Source organism: Heteronotia binoei, chromosome 18 (assembly GCF_032191835.1).
Source record: "Heteronotia binoei isolate CCM8104 ecotype False Entrance Well chromosome 18, APGP_CSIRO_Hbin_v1, whole genome shotgun sequence".
Lineage (NCBI taxonomy): Eukaryota > Metazoa > Chordata > Lepidosauria > Squamata > Gekkonidae > Heteronotia > Heteronotia binoei.
The window spans coordinates 45,318,696-45,332,764 of NC_083240.1; the positions used below are offsets into that span (position 1 = coordinate 45,318,696).

The 14,069-nt window shown below is 50.6% G+C and overlaps 1 protein-coding gene across 2 annotated transcripts in view; it reads right to left on the minus strand.

The window, feature by feature from the left end:
- Nucleotides 1-14,069, minus strand: part of ACACA (acetyl-CoA carboxylase alpha) — a 291,537-nt gene that overhangs the window by 209,701 nt on the left and 67,767 nt on the right. For both annotated transcript variants that reach the window (XM_060259542.1, XM_060259543.1), the window contains 5 exons: nt 8,214-8,317; nt 5,417-5,498; nt 3,306-3,451; nt 1,340-1,490; nt 151-285 (listed from right to left, as the gene is read on the minus strand). In XM_060259542.1, the coding sequence (XP_060115525.1) occupies nt 151-285; nt 1,340-1,490; nt 3,306-3,451; nt 5,417-5,498; nt 8,214-8,317 (618 nt within the window). The remainder of the gene's footprint in view (nt 1-150; nt 286-1,339; nt 1,491-3,305; nt 3,452-5,416; nt 5,499-8,213; nt 8,318-14,069) is intronic.

Consider the following 14,069-nt stretch of genomic DNA (forward strand, 5'->3'; position numbering starts at 1 on the left):
TTTCTGGAAGGCATCCCTTTTTTCAAGGGTGAAGGGGTTATACTCTGTGTTCTGGCAACAGAAGATTTCACAGGAGCACAAGAGAAGACCACCTTTCCTTAACAATTAAGGAACAATACTTTTTAAAAAAAAAATTCCCCAGCATCTTACCTGCTGAACCCGGCTGGGGTCATCCAGCTGCAGTTTGGCAATCACACAGCCAGGGTCGAGTGCTGCCCCAGGACGCTTCACGTAATGGATGCAGCCTGATTCTGCTGCAGTGAGAGTCATCACCATCTTCATCACCTGCAAGCGATAAAAACAAGGCCACACGTAGCTGATGTCTCCAGGTTTCAGTATATTCTGAAGAGACTCAACCCACTGGAAGTTCCACTGCTTGTAACTGAATGCGAGAAACCATTCAATAGGCCTAATGAATACAACTACAGTACAGTTATATACAGAAACCCCTCACGATGCATACTCAGCATTTGTGCTGTACTGTCAGCATAAAAGATTTTGATACACAGTAATCCTCCACAGAGCCCACTAGGGTAGGCCTGTGTCATCCTCATATAAGATTGGGGACACAGAAAGAAGAGATGTTTGCCCAAAATCTTCTAGAGAGTACCCATGATAGGGCTGAATGCAGTGATCTCCCAGACAGCTACTCACCAACTATGCAGGGGTGTCAAACAATAGGCCCATGGGCCAGAACTGGCCCACCCGGGGCTCTTATCTGGCCCGAACACAGCTGGTCACTGAGTAATGGATGGTGGAAGTGGGAGGGCAGGCGAGATACTTCAAGGAAGTACTGTAAATGTCTACAGCATGTTTATTGTTAGTTGGGTTTGCCTGTGTCCTTTACAAAGTTTATATCTTCCATACCTGGCATTACATTTTATGGCACCCACGGCCCAGTCCAATAAAATTACAACTAGGTCAGATTGTAACAAATGAGTTCGACACCTCTGAACTTACGTAGTACGCCAGCTCCCGATGTGGCTGTCATTCACTTAATTTCAGTTATCTGAGCTTTAATTTATATATTACATCGGCAAAGTAATTCTGAAGAAAGTGTGTACTTGTTTTGAGACAAGCTACCTCAACTATTTGAGACGATGCACCAAAGCAATCTCCTAATCTTAAGAAAGACATTTCTCCTTGTAAGAAAGAAAAGAATGATGGCACCTTCTACCCGTGGAGTTTTAAATGATTACACATATTTGTAAAGTATTGTTTTTAAGTCAGTTGGGTAAAGTTTTAAACACTGCAGCCCAGAAGAGAATATTTAACCACCAGATCCTAAGAAACTCTTGCTGGCATGAATAGTATTTATCACATGGTTGTAAGCAGTTACCTCAATCTCAGCAAAGCACTGGCCTGAAAACACGTGTCCCCCATCTTCCACAACGTACTGGATGAGCTTCCCTGCGGAAGGTGAACGCAAAATGGACGGATCATTTTCCTTCTCAAAGACACAGGTCTTGTTGCCAATTGTGATGCGGTACCTATAAGAAGAAACAGTTGAGGCAACTGGTTGGAAAGACCACAGTAAATTTCCAATTTACATTTCACTCAAGGGAAAACAACCACCAATAAAAGGCAGGAAGACAAGGAGTTGCATCCAATAGAATTCCCTTAGGGAAAGATCACAGCTTATTAGCGGAACACACGTTTTTCCTATTGAACTCTTATGGACTTTGCATTCTGGGAGATCTTATGGACTGTCAGGATCAGCCAGCTCCCAGAGCTTAAATGGAACCCCCAGTAGATAGACCTCCCATGGAAGCGGGTGACACCACCACAGATCCCAGAATATGCTGGAGTCAGAACATCATAATGGGGACTCCCGGTTGCCACAATCACCTCTTGGGACAATAAAAATAAAGATGGTGACAAGCCCAGACACATACTAGGGATGGAAGTCAAACAGTTGCCTGGCAAACTTCCCCAAGCATTACTCTTGAAAAAGAGACCCCAATGTATATCCAGGGTCAGGGCCCAGACTGGTGAACAGACTTCTAAAGGAATCCTCATCACTGCCTGGCTGGTGCTACTTGCAACCTGGCCAATTAACTCCCCTGCAATTGCAGCAACCATGTCTTAAAAAACATGTTAGCATCCCCTTCACCCAGAGGTAGCGCTCCCTTCCTCATCATGGCCAGTGACAGGGCGAATCCAAGCCACCCAGCTTCTGCATTGGCAGGAATGGGACAGGGCTCCACTGACACTTATTGGGTGCTCCTGAATGAGAAGATCTGCAGTGGAGGTGACTATCCCTGAATGACACCTTGCATTCTACAACTATTCAGTTTTCTTCTGCAGTGGAGCAGTGCTGGGTGTGTTCTAGTTCTCTCTCTTAGTTGCAAGTGCGATGCTCATCAGACCTTGGCAATACAACACATACTCCAGAAAATGACCCAAAAGAATTCTATATAATACACTAGGGTTCCAGAACAGATGTTCAGAGCTTTTGTTGCTGCTATTTTAAATATTAAAAATTTTCTCTCACTCTCCTTTCTCCCCAATAAGGAGCTCAGGGCAGTTTCTAGAAAACAGATGAGCTGATCTGGAAAAGGCTCTCCGAGGTAGAATATGCATTTGCATTTTTGCAGTCATTTATTTATTTATATCCCACTCTTCAATATCTTCTTCTTTTCCCCAGCTAGGATTCAGAATGGCTTAGAACATCATTCTACCTGCCCTCATTTTTTCACAACACCCCTGTGAGGTAGGCCACGCCGAGAGTTTTTGATAGGCCAAGGTCAACCAGCAAAATTCCACGGCAGAAGTAGGGATTTAAACCCCGGTGGTCCAGGGCCCTAAGTCTGCTACTTACACACATGAACCCAGGAAGCTGCCTTGAGTCCACCAAAGTCAAATACTGTCTACTCAGACAGCCAGCAGCTCTGCAGGTCTTGCGCAGAGATCTTTCACACTGCCAGATTCTTTGAACTGCAGATGCTCTGCCTCTAAGCCACGGCCCCTCCCTATTCTATCCACACCATTCTGGCTGTCACAATGTGAAGGCTGCTGAGGCAAAAGTCTCAGGATCAATCCCTGGTGTTCCAGGGCTGGGAAATATCTTTGTTTGAAACTTTATAAAGCTCCTATCAGTTCCTGATCACACTACAAATAAGAGGGGAGAGAAAGATACCAAGTTTCTAGGATTTAAGGGAGGCTAGAAAAGATGGGACCCAAACCTGGTAGTAACATCTCCAAAGTGAGAGGGAACAAACAGATTAGGAAAAGAGGGATAGCAAATTAAACTGCATCTCTGTTTATTACCACTGACCACAAAGCAATGGGATGAAGAGGCCTACCTGTCCACTTCCTCCTTCATGTAGGTGGTGTAGCTGCTACCATCATATGATAAAAGAAGCCCTCCATCACTCAGTCGGTGAACGTCAACCTCCACACAGGAGCCATTCATAATGACCACGTAGGAGTTGGGAGACTGCCGGGTCACCTGAAAGCACAAGGGAACACATGGAGAATGTGGATTTCCAAGCTATATAAATGACACAAACCTGATCCCTGGATTATATCAGTTAATCCATAGACCAAGAGGCTGCTACATGAAAGAACCTACTTGCTGTAAAGTGTGGAAGGGTGGCCAACTTTCACCACTAATTACATAACAGCCTCCTGCCTGTTTCAAGGGCTCAGTTCCAATATCACACCAAAACAGGGCGAAGGAAAGTTAACTATGGGTTGGTGCAAAGGTCGGAAAAGACAAAAACCAGGGGTTGAATTCTAGCAGGAGCTCCTTTGCATATTAGGCTACACCCCCTGATGTAGCCAATCCTCCAAGAGCTCACAAGGCTCTTTTTTGTAAGCTCTTGGAGGATTGGCTACATCAGGAGGTATGGCCTAATACGCAAAGGAGCTCCTGCTAAAATTCCACCCCTGAAAAAAAAATCTGCCAGCAAATCAGGATCAGAAAACTGTTGTTTCAAGAAGGTTTGCAAACACATGATTTGTGCTAACTATCATTGGGAGTGATGTCACATGACAGGGGTAGTGGTGAAAAATGCTGCTTAATTCCTCACCTGCGATCTGTCTCCCTGGCTAGCTTCTCCTCCAATACTGTTAAGCAAAACAGGGTGGGGGGAGGAGTATTGAGGGAAGGGGTAATTTATACTCTACCTTGCTCTCCATTGGCGACCTAAAGTGGCTGACATCAATCCCCTCTGCTCCATTTTATCCTCAGAGGAAGGTAAGTCTGAGAGTTTGCGGCTGACCCAGGGTCACCCAGCTAGTTCCCACAGCACAGGGAGGACTTGAACCTGGGTCTTCCAGATCCTCCTTCCAACATTCTAACCACTAGGCTGGAGTGAACAGATGCAGCAGGGAAGGGGAATGTTCAGCTGCTCTGGCCATGCACTCCTCTTCTGCATTTCAATATGCAATTCCCCCACCAGGCCTTTAGACATGATTGGGGCAGATCCAGGGGTTTTTTTGTAGAAAAATAGGTGGCGGAGCTCACTAGCATAACTCATTAGCATATGCCCCCCCAGCCAAAAGCAACCTGAAGCAAGAAAGGAGACCCCAGGTGAACAAAGCCTGTTGACCCCAGCCAGCCCAAGCAGGCCTCCCTTGCCTGGGGCACTCCTGGGCCACCCCCCTCCTAGTCAAAAGGCCAGCAAGCCACCCGCCACCCAAAATCAGGGGAAATAAGGGCTGCTGGGGCGTGGCAAAGCCCCTGGTGGCTGGCTGGCTGCCGCTCTCCTAATCCAGATGCAGCTGCACCTACTTTTCAATGGACAAGGTACATAGGTGGAGAGGAGACGGGGCATCAGAAAGGTTCAGGAGCTGTGCACCTGTGAGCTCCTGCTGAATCTGAGGCCTGGGCAGATCCAAGTTTAAAGACACAGAGTCTGCCAATGTGTGGACCATGACCCTCAGGAAGGGCTTTCTTCCCAAATCAACCACCTCATGCATGGAGGTCTTCTGCTATGGCCTTGCTCCAAGTTCTTCCATTCACTACAATCAGATCTGAGATGACAAGAAGCAGGGTCTTTTCAGTTGTGACACCCAAACTCTCCCCTGCACAGTTGTCAAGGTCTTTATTTATTTATATCCCCCCTTTCTCCCCAGTGGGGACCCAAAGCTGCTTACATCATTCTTCTCTCCTCTGTTTTATCCTCACAACAACCCTATGAGATAGGCTAGGCTGAGAATGTGTGACTGGCCCAAGGTCACCCAGCCAGCTTCCATGGCAGAGTGGAGATTTGAACCTGAGTCTCTCAGATTCTAGTCTGACACTTTAACCGCTACATCACACTGACATACTAGGAAGAAACTTTTTTTTTAACCAAGGCATGTGGGTGGGCCCATTGAGTGTGCTGGCTTTAGTGTGAATTATCGGAACCTGCCTGAGATTTGATTGAGAGTGTAGTGCAGAAAAGGTGTTTAATGAAGAAATTAATACCTTCAGAACGTACTTCTTCCCTTCATAGATTAGTTCTACATCCACCGTGTTCAGCAGTGTATGAGCAGGCAGGACTTGACCCCTAAAAGATGGCAGGGAATCAGAATTTAACAACAGAACAATCATGAGAGTGGGAGGGAAGGGAGGGGAAGTGTGCAGGCTTCAGGACAACGCAGAGAAAGAGACAAAAGCAAGACATACGCCTGTTTTCAGTCTATAAGAACTTTGCTAATTATTAAGGTAGGACCAAAAAACCCCCTCATCTACTTTACTCAGAAATATCTGTTTTTCACACTTTTAAGACAAATTCAAGATCCTGTCTGAAAGGTTCTGTGCAACTCTATAGCTTGCACAACATATAATAATCAGTGCATCATAATAAGCTGTTTCAAATCTTGTTAAAGGTAAAGGTAGTCCCCTGTGCAAGCACCAGTCATTTCTAACTCTGGGGTGATGCTGCATCACGACGTTTTCATGGCAGACTTTTTACAGTGTGGTTTGCCATTGCCTTCCCCAATCCTCTACACTTTCCCCCCAGCAAGCTGACTACTCATTTTACTGACCACGGAAGGATGGAAGGCTGAGTCAACCTCGAACCAGCTACCTGAACCCAGTTTCCACTGAGATCGAACTCAGGTCATGAACAGAGCTTGGACTGCAGTACTGCAGCTTACCATTCTGCACACTCTTGATTACACAGAATTTGCCTTTTGTTTATTTAAAACATTTCTATGCTGCCTTTCCACCCAACTAAGATCTCCAAAGCAGCAAGCTTCAAAACATTTCAACATTAAAGCAGCATTTACAATAAAGTATCTATAAAATAATGTAATAAAAACATAAAACACAGAAACTCCCATAAGACTACCATAAGGGAAAGGAAAGGTCCCCTGTGCAAGCACCAGTCATTTCCAACTCTGGGGTGACATTGCTTTCACAACGTTTTCACCAAACCGAGCAAATAGGTTTTCACCAGCTGGTGGAAGACAACAATGGAGGAAGATAGATGAATCTTACTGGGGAGGGAGTGCCAAAGTTTTGGCTCCCTACTCAAGAAGAGCCTTTCTTGGGTGCCTTCAATCAAGCCTCAAACAACAGGGGCACCCAAAGCAGGGCTCCAAAAATGACTGGAGTAGAGGGGCAGGTTCATATGGGACAAGGAAGCCCTTAAGGTATGTTGGCCCCAAGCCATAGAGAGCTTTAAAAGTCAATACCAGCAGCACCTTGAATTCAGCCTAGAAGCATATTGAAAAGCAGTGTAGGTAGAACAAGACTGGAGTGATACAGTCCTTATGATCCACTCCAGGTAAGAAGAAGAAGATTTATATTCCGCCCTCCATTCAAGAGTCTCAGAGCAGCTCACAATCTCCTTTACCTTCCTCCCCCACAATAGACACTCTGTGAGGTAGGTGGGGCTGAGGGGGCTCTCCCAGAAGCTGTCCTTTCAAGAACAAGCTCTGTGATAACTATGGCTGACCCAAGACCATTGCAACAGGTGCAAGTGGGGAATCAAACCTGGCTCTCCCAGATAAGAGTCCGCACACTTAACCACTACACCAAACTGGCTCTCTGGCTGTAACATTCTGGCTGTAGCATTCTGCACCAGCTGTAGCTTCTGGACAGTCTTCAAGGCCCGTCCTATGTAGAGTGCACTGTAGTTGACTGAAGTAACATCCCCCACTCCAAATAAGGTGTGTATCTTGTGCTCCAGCTCCCTGGAGAGGGCGCTCCCTGCACGCCCCCTCCACTGGCCACCATCTCATCTTCCCAGGGGACCCCCTTTTGAAGGCAGCCATAAGTCTCAGAATGGGAGAGGCCAGGTTTTGGTCACCCTCGTGGCCTTCTCCCCAGCTGGGTTCCACACAGTCCTGTCCCTCTCTCTGGGCTTCAGTAGCTTCCAGCTCTAACAACTCCTCGTCCAACCCTGTTCTGGCTGCCTTTTTATACCCCTCCCAGCTCCCTAGCCCATTGGTCCTCCTGTGTTGCCCCTCCCCCTTTATATACAAAGATGCCCAGCCCGAGCTTTGAGCACAGCTGCGACCACTGGGCCCACTCTGGGCCATCAGGGCATTTCCCCTCACTGCAGGTCCAGGAGGCACCAGCTTGCTTCACACTGGGGCTGCAGTGCCTGCCAGGCTTTCCAAGCCTTGCGCTGCTTCCTCAGCCTCCCATGGTCACCCGGGGACAGGACGCCACTCTGCCCATGCTGGGACCTAGCCCGGCGGTTTTTAGGGGTGACTCCAGCTCTGGCTCTTCAGCAGGGGCCCACCTCCTCTTTGGCTGGCTGGACATTGTCACCAATCTCCGGTTTGCTCGCCTGCTTGCCTCTCTTCCCTGTGGGTGTTTGGGTCATGGGGCCATCTGTTTGGAGGCTGCAAGGCTTGCCTGGGGGGTGGGGGGATCACAGAGTAAGCCCCAGCCACTTGTGGCCGGGACAGTGTTTACATCTATGTAGCCTGACCTGGATGGCCAACACTAGCCCAATCATCAGCTGTGGTGAGTACGTGGATGGAAAACTGCCAAGGAAGTCCAGGGTCACAATGCAGAAGAAGGCAACAGCAAACCACGTCTTGAAAACCCTGTGGAGTCACCATAAATTGGTGCAGAATGCTGCCTGGAGTGGACCCTCAGGACCCTGGCACTCTCCGCCACCTTCTTCAACTGCCAAAGGGCTCTTTCAGATCTTTGACCCCTCAGTGTGCCAGCTGAAAAGCTACACAGTGCAAAATGGCACAGACCAATTTTTTGTGCGACAAATCAGAAAGGGTTTAAAAAAAAATCAAAGGCCTAGTTTTACCTCTCCAGGGAGTGCAGGAAGTTGGAGACGCTATTCCGAAAGCTCACGTCAGCCACGTGAAGAGCCCCACACACTACTCCCAGCATAGTATCTGGTCTCTCTGCCTGAAGAGAAAAAGGAGAAAGAATCCTAGAACCACAGAATCATAGATTTGGAAGGGCCTCCCAGGGTCATCCAGTTCAACCCCCTGCACAATGCAGGAAATTCATAAACACCTTCCCCTAAATTCACAGGATCTTCATTGCTGTCAGATGGCCCTCTAGCCTCTGTTTAAAAACCTCCAAGGAAGGAGAACCCACCACCTCCCGAGAAAGCCTGTTCCACTGAGGAATCGCTTTAAGTTCTTCCTAATGTTGAGCCGGAAACTCTTTTGATTTCATTTCAACCCACTGGTTCTGGTCCTACCTTCTGGGGCCACAGAAAAAAATTCCACGCCATCCTTTATAGGACAGCCCTTCAAGTACTTGAAGATGTTGATCCTATCACCTCTCAGCCACCTCCTCTCCAGGCTAAACATCTCCAGCTCCTTCAATCTTTCTTCATAGGACTTGGTCTCCAGACCCCTCACCGTCTTCGTCACCCTCCTCTGGACCTGTTCCCAGCTAATTACCATTCCACCTTTTAAAACTACCTGAGAGTGATCACAGGTTTACAAGGCTGTGGCTCAGATGCAAAGCTCCTGCTTGCAACACACAAGGTCCCAAACTCAGTCCCCGGCTTCTCCAAGGAGAAGCTTTTAGGCAGATCAAAACCTCCCTCTGTCCAAAATCCTGGAGAACCCCAAAGCACTCAGTCTGGAGGGAGAAGGGAGGGAGCATGGCTGCAGTAGAGGCACAACTGGACAGCAGAGGAAAGGACAAGGGCAGCTAAGGAGCAGGTACAAGCCATGACTGTGAGTGCTAGCCTCCTAAGGAGTAAGCTACAGGAGGCAGAAACTGAGCGTGGCCAAGAGGAAGCAGATAAAAGGACCCAGTAGGAGGAAGTGATGCAGGAGTCAGCCACTGAGGTCTGGGGTCTCTGCCATTTGGAGAGGTCAGGCCCTCCTGGGATGAGGCAGGTAGCACACCTGGCCATAAGTATGGCAAGCTGTGTCACTGTGAACCACAGCAGACTAGCACAGGGTTTAAACCTGCAGGAAGGACACCAAAGCCAGAAAGCAACAGCTAAGGGACCCAGGGAAGAACCTGTACTTAGAAACTGGCTTGGCACCTGGGCTAAAGCTAGGGTTGCCAACAAGTCTGGAGGGAAAAAAATGTCCTGCCTCTTGACTAGAGGCTTAATGGGATGGGTAACTCCATGCCGCAAAAAGATCCAACAGCTCATTCCCACACTGTTGAAAAGAGGGACAAAGCGTTCTCCCTAGGAGGCGGAGGACATCTTGGGTGCTTTCCCACCGTCCAATCAGGGAGGCAGGAATCAAAACTTCCTCTTCCTGTGGCTGTGGGGAACCACCCATCTTCAGTTCCTTTCCTGCCTCGATAGGGAGAGCATGTGTTTAGGATAGGATCTATCCCTTTAAGTCCTTTAAGTGCTTTTCTTCAAAAAAAAAAAAAAAAACTTTCTTCCTCTTTCTCTCTTGCCTTCTTTACCCTAGCTGCTCTCATCCTCACCCCTTTTCAGCCCCCCTGCGGCTTTAACCTCGTTCTCCTTCCGTGGATCCTCGTTTCCTCTTCACCCCCCCCCCTTTTTTCAAAGAGGAGCGGCGCGCCGGCGGCTCGAGTGGGACTTACAAGCCGCGGCGCGAAGTGCAGCGGGATGGCGCGCAGGGCGAAGGACGCCTGCCCGAACGAAGACTCGGCTGCCTGCGCATCGCGCGGGGCCGAGGGGCCGCTTCCCGGAGCCGGCATGACCACGGGGCTTGCCTCGGCTGCCGGCAACGTGCCCTGTAGGGGCAGATCAACGAAGAGAGCGGGCGAGGAGCGGAGCTCCGAACGGAAGCGGCGCTGGTCATCTTCGGCAGCGGAGGAGGCTTCCTCCTCAGAGCGCCGTCCCGGCCACGGGGGCCATTTTGAAAGGCGCAAACGGGCGCGAAGGGACGGAGACCAGCAACCCAGCAGCCTCCAGGAACGGGGACCCTCGCATGCCAATCTCCAGGCGGGAGACTTCGATTCTTTCGAAGTACAGCCGCAGAAGGAGGCCGCACAGACCCTTCAGCCCCAGACGGGCTTGGGTAACGTACCCATGATGGGACCTTCTTTATTTGTTGAATTCCTAGAGTCAATTAGGCAGACTGTAGGGGCTGCAGTTGAAGCGGCCGCCCTCAAGAGACCAAGGCCATCTAGCCCATCCCCTCCCCCCAGGTCTCCCTCACCCAAAAGGCCTAGGGAGCAAGGCCCATACTCTAGGACCACAAGGGGCTCCCTACCCAGTGACTTCCTGGAGGGTGAGAGATCCCAGTATGGGGATCGGTCGGAAGAGTCAGAGGAGGGGGAAAGGGAGGAGGGCGAATTCCTCTCTGATGAGGAGATAGAGGGCACGTCCATACCAGAGCCCTCCTCACGCTTCTTCAGGGCAGAAGAGTTCCAATCCCTCTTGCCCAAGGTGCTGGCCGCACTGGACCTCCAAGGGGCTCCCGAGGACCAGGAGGCTTCCAGCCCCCTGACTAACCCCAAGAACAAACCCAAGGGGAACTCAGAGTTCTTCCCTAGACACCGATCCTCTGACAGGGTCTTCCCCTTCCCAGAGTTCTTTGAACGCCAGCTAAGAGCTGAATGGGAAAAACCAAGCACCAGCAGGCAGGTCCCCAACGCTATTAAGAGGCTGTATGAGCTGCCTGCCTTTGCTAATGACATGCTGCAGGTGCCCTTAGTAGATGCACCTGTGGCAGCCCTACAGTCCCATGGTCTGCTAGCAGAAGACGGTCAAGGCTCAATTAGGGACAACTGGGACAGGAAGATTGACCTGGCCCTGAAGAGGAGCCATGAGGCTACGGCTCTGGCCATCAGGGCCGCTGCCGCCAACTCCATAGTCTCTAGGGCGGCGATAGTGTGGATCAGACGCCTATCACAGCTCTTGCCGGATATAGATAGAAGGACCCTGGAGGGCACCAGCAGACTCATGCGGGCGGCTGAGTTCTCAGCAGATGCCTCCTTAGATGCCCTTACCTTCTCTGCCAGGGCGATGGCAGCCAATACGGTAGCTAGAAGGGGTCTTTGGCTTAGAGCCTGGCCAGCTGACAACCATTCCAAGTCGATCGTCTCAGGCTATCCCTTTAAGGGTGAGAAGTTATTCGGTGACACACTGGAAAAGATCCTCGTGGAGACACGAGATAAGAAGAAGGCCATGCCCAAGTTTCTGAGACGCACCGACAGGAGAGGGTTTGGCACTAATTCCTTTCGGACCTCCTCCAACTTCTCCAGACCAAAGCAGGAGTACAAGAGAGCACCCTGGGGCCAATCCAAGCAGAGTTTCCATAAAAACTCCTCCAACTCCCGATTTCAGAGGAACCAGCCCGATAGATCGGGCAAGTTCCAGAAGGGTCCCAAGCCCAACCAGGCATGACTGGGAGCACATCCCAGTAGGGGGTCGCCAGCTTCACTTTCAGCAAGCCTGGGTGGAATCGCAGGCGGACTCTTGGACTCTAGAGATTGTCTCCCGGGGTTACCCGATAGAGTTCAGGCATACACCCCCAGATCGTTTCATTACCTCCCCCCTCCGCTCGGACCCAGAGCGGAGGGACATCACCCTCAAGGCAATACGCCACCTTCTGGATATAGCGGCAATAGAACAAGTCCCTCCGAAGCAGAAATATCAAGGTGTCTATTCCATCTTCTTCACAGTTCCCAAGAGGAACGGGGACTGGAGGGCAATTTTGGACCTAAAATTCCTGAACAAGAACATCAAACTACGACACTTCAGAATGGAGTCCATCAAGTCTATAACAGAGGCCCTGAACCACAGGGATTACATGTCATCACTGGATCTGACAGAGGCCTACCTGCATATCCCGATTCTACCCTCACACCGCAAGTTCCTGCGTTTCTGCGTAAATGGCTCTCACTACCAGTTCAGAGCTCTACCCTTCGGGCTTGCAACGGCTCCACGGGTGTTCACCAAGGTATTGGCGAACCTGATTGCACACCTCAGACAGAGGGGCATACACGTGCATCCGTACCTCGACGACCTGTTGCTGAGGTCATCGTCAAGGGAGAAAGCAGAACAGGACTTACGGAGCACAGTCAGCTGCCTCCAAAGACACGGCTTCCTGATCAATACAGCCAAGAGTCACCTTCGACCGACTCAGAGACTAGAGCACCTGGGCATGATAGTGGACACAAACCTCAAAGCCATCTTTCTCCCAGAGGACAAGATCTTAAAGACAATGACGTTGGCACAACAGGTGATCCAGGCGTCATCATCATCACTACTGACTCTAGCAAGACTCATGGGCCTCCTCATCTCAAACCTCGAGGCACTACAGTGGGGTCGGCACCACACCAGACAACTCCAGATGTTCCTTCGCCCCCACCAACTACACATCATGGAGAGACGCTCCATATCCCTGTCACTGCCCCCGGCGGTGAAGGAGAGCCTCAGGTGGTGGACCAAGGCCAGCAACTTACGCCAGGGGAGAGTCTTCCTCATAGAAGGGGAGCTGCAACTGTTCTCGGACGCCAGCCTCTCCGGTTGGGGGGCAACCCTCAACGAGATCCCAACACAGGGCCAGTGGTCGACCAGGGAATCGAACCTCCCAATCAACCTACTAGAGCTTCGGGCAGTTCGCCTAGCCCTCCTACACTTCCAGGACCAAGTCTCAGGCCAACACGTCCTAGTGCGAACGGACAACATAGCAGCAAAGGCCTACTTAAACAATCAAGGGGGGTCCAGGTCCAGCTCCCTCTACAGGGAGGCCGGAAAACTGTTCGGCTGGGCAGAACTTCATCTGAAGTCAATAAGAGCAGAACACATCAAGGGGGCGCACAACGTGCAGGCGGACTGGCTCAGTCGAGAGAGCATCCAGGCAGGGGAGTGGTCCCTCAACAGGACTATATTCCTACAGATAGTGGATCACTTCGGCCCGCCAACCCTGGACCTCTTCGCATCTCCACAGAATCACCAGCTGCCCCGGTTCTTCACAAGGTACTTTCACAGTCAGGCGGAGGCCACAGACGCCCTAACATCCCCGTGGCCTCAAGGTCTCCTGTATGCCTTCCCGCCAATCCCGGTCATCCCAAAAGTTCTCAGAAGGATCAGGTCGCTGGGGGCAGAAGTCATCTTAGTTGCGCCCTGGTGGCCTCGGCGTCCCTGGTTCTCTTCAATCCAGCAGATGTCAGCGGAGAAACCCCTCCACCTACCAACCGGGCCGGACATGCTGCTACAGGGACCAGTGTGGCACCCCCGCCCAGAATGGCTGAGATTGACCGCGTGGAGGTTGAGAGGAGATCGCTACTAGACCTAGGGTACACCAGCGAAGTGACGAATACCATCTTAGCATCCAGAAAGGAATCCACGACGCGAATCTACAACATGTCTTGGAAAGCCTTCCACAGGTGGTGCCGGAGAAAGAGTGTGGATCCATTGCACCCTACTGTTCCCAGGGTGCTACAATTCCTTCAGGATGGGCTACAGTCCGGCCTGAAGCCAGCCACCCTCAAACGCCAGATCGCGGCACTGTCGTCAGTACTTCAGCAGGTGGATGGTGTATCCCTGTCGTCTCACCCTCACATCCGACGGTTCCTTAGAGGGGCTTCCTTAAGCTCCCCACCGCAGACTCATCGGTTCCCGACCTGGAGGCTGAACCCAGTGCTGACCGCCCTAACAGGTCCACCCTTCGAACCGCTCATGCAAGTGCCCTTAAAGATGCTTCGCATGAAGACGATTTTCCTGGTGGCAATAACATCGGCCAGAAGGGTCTCC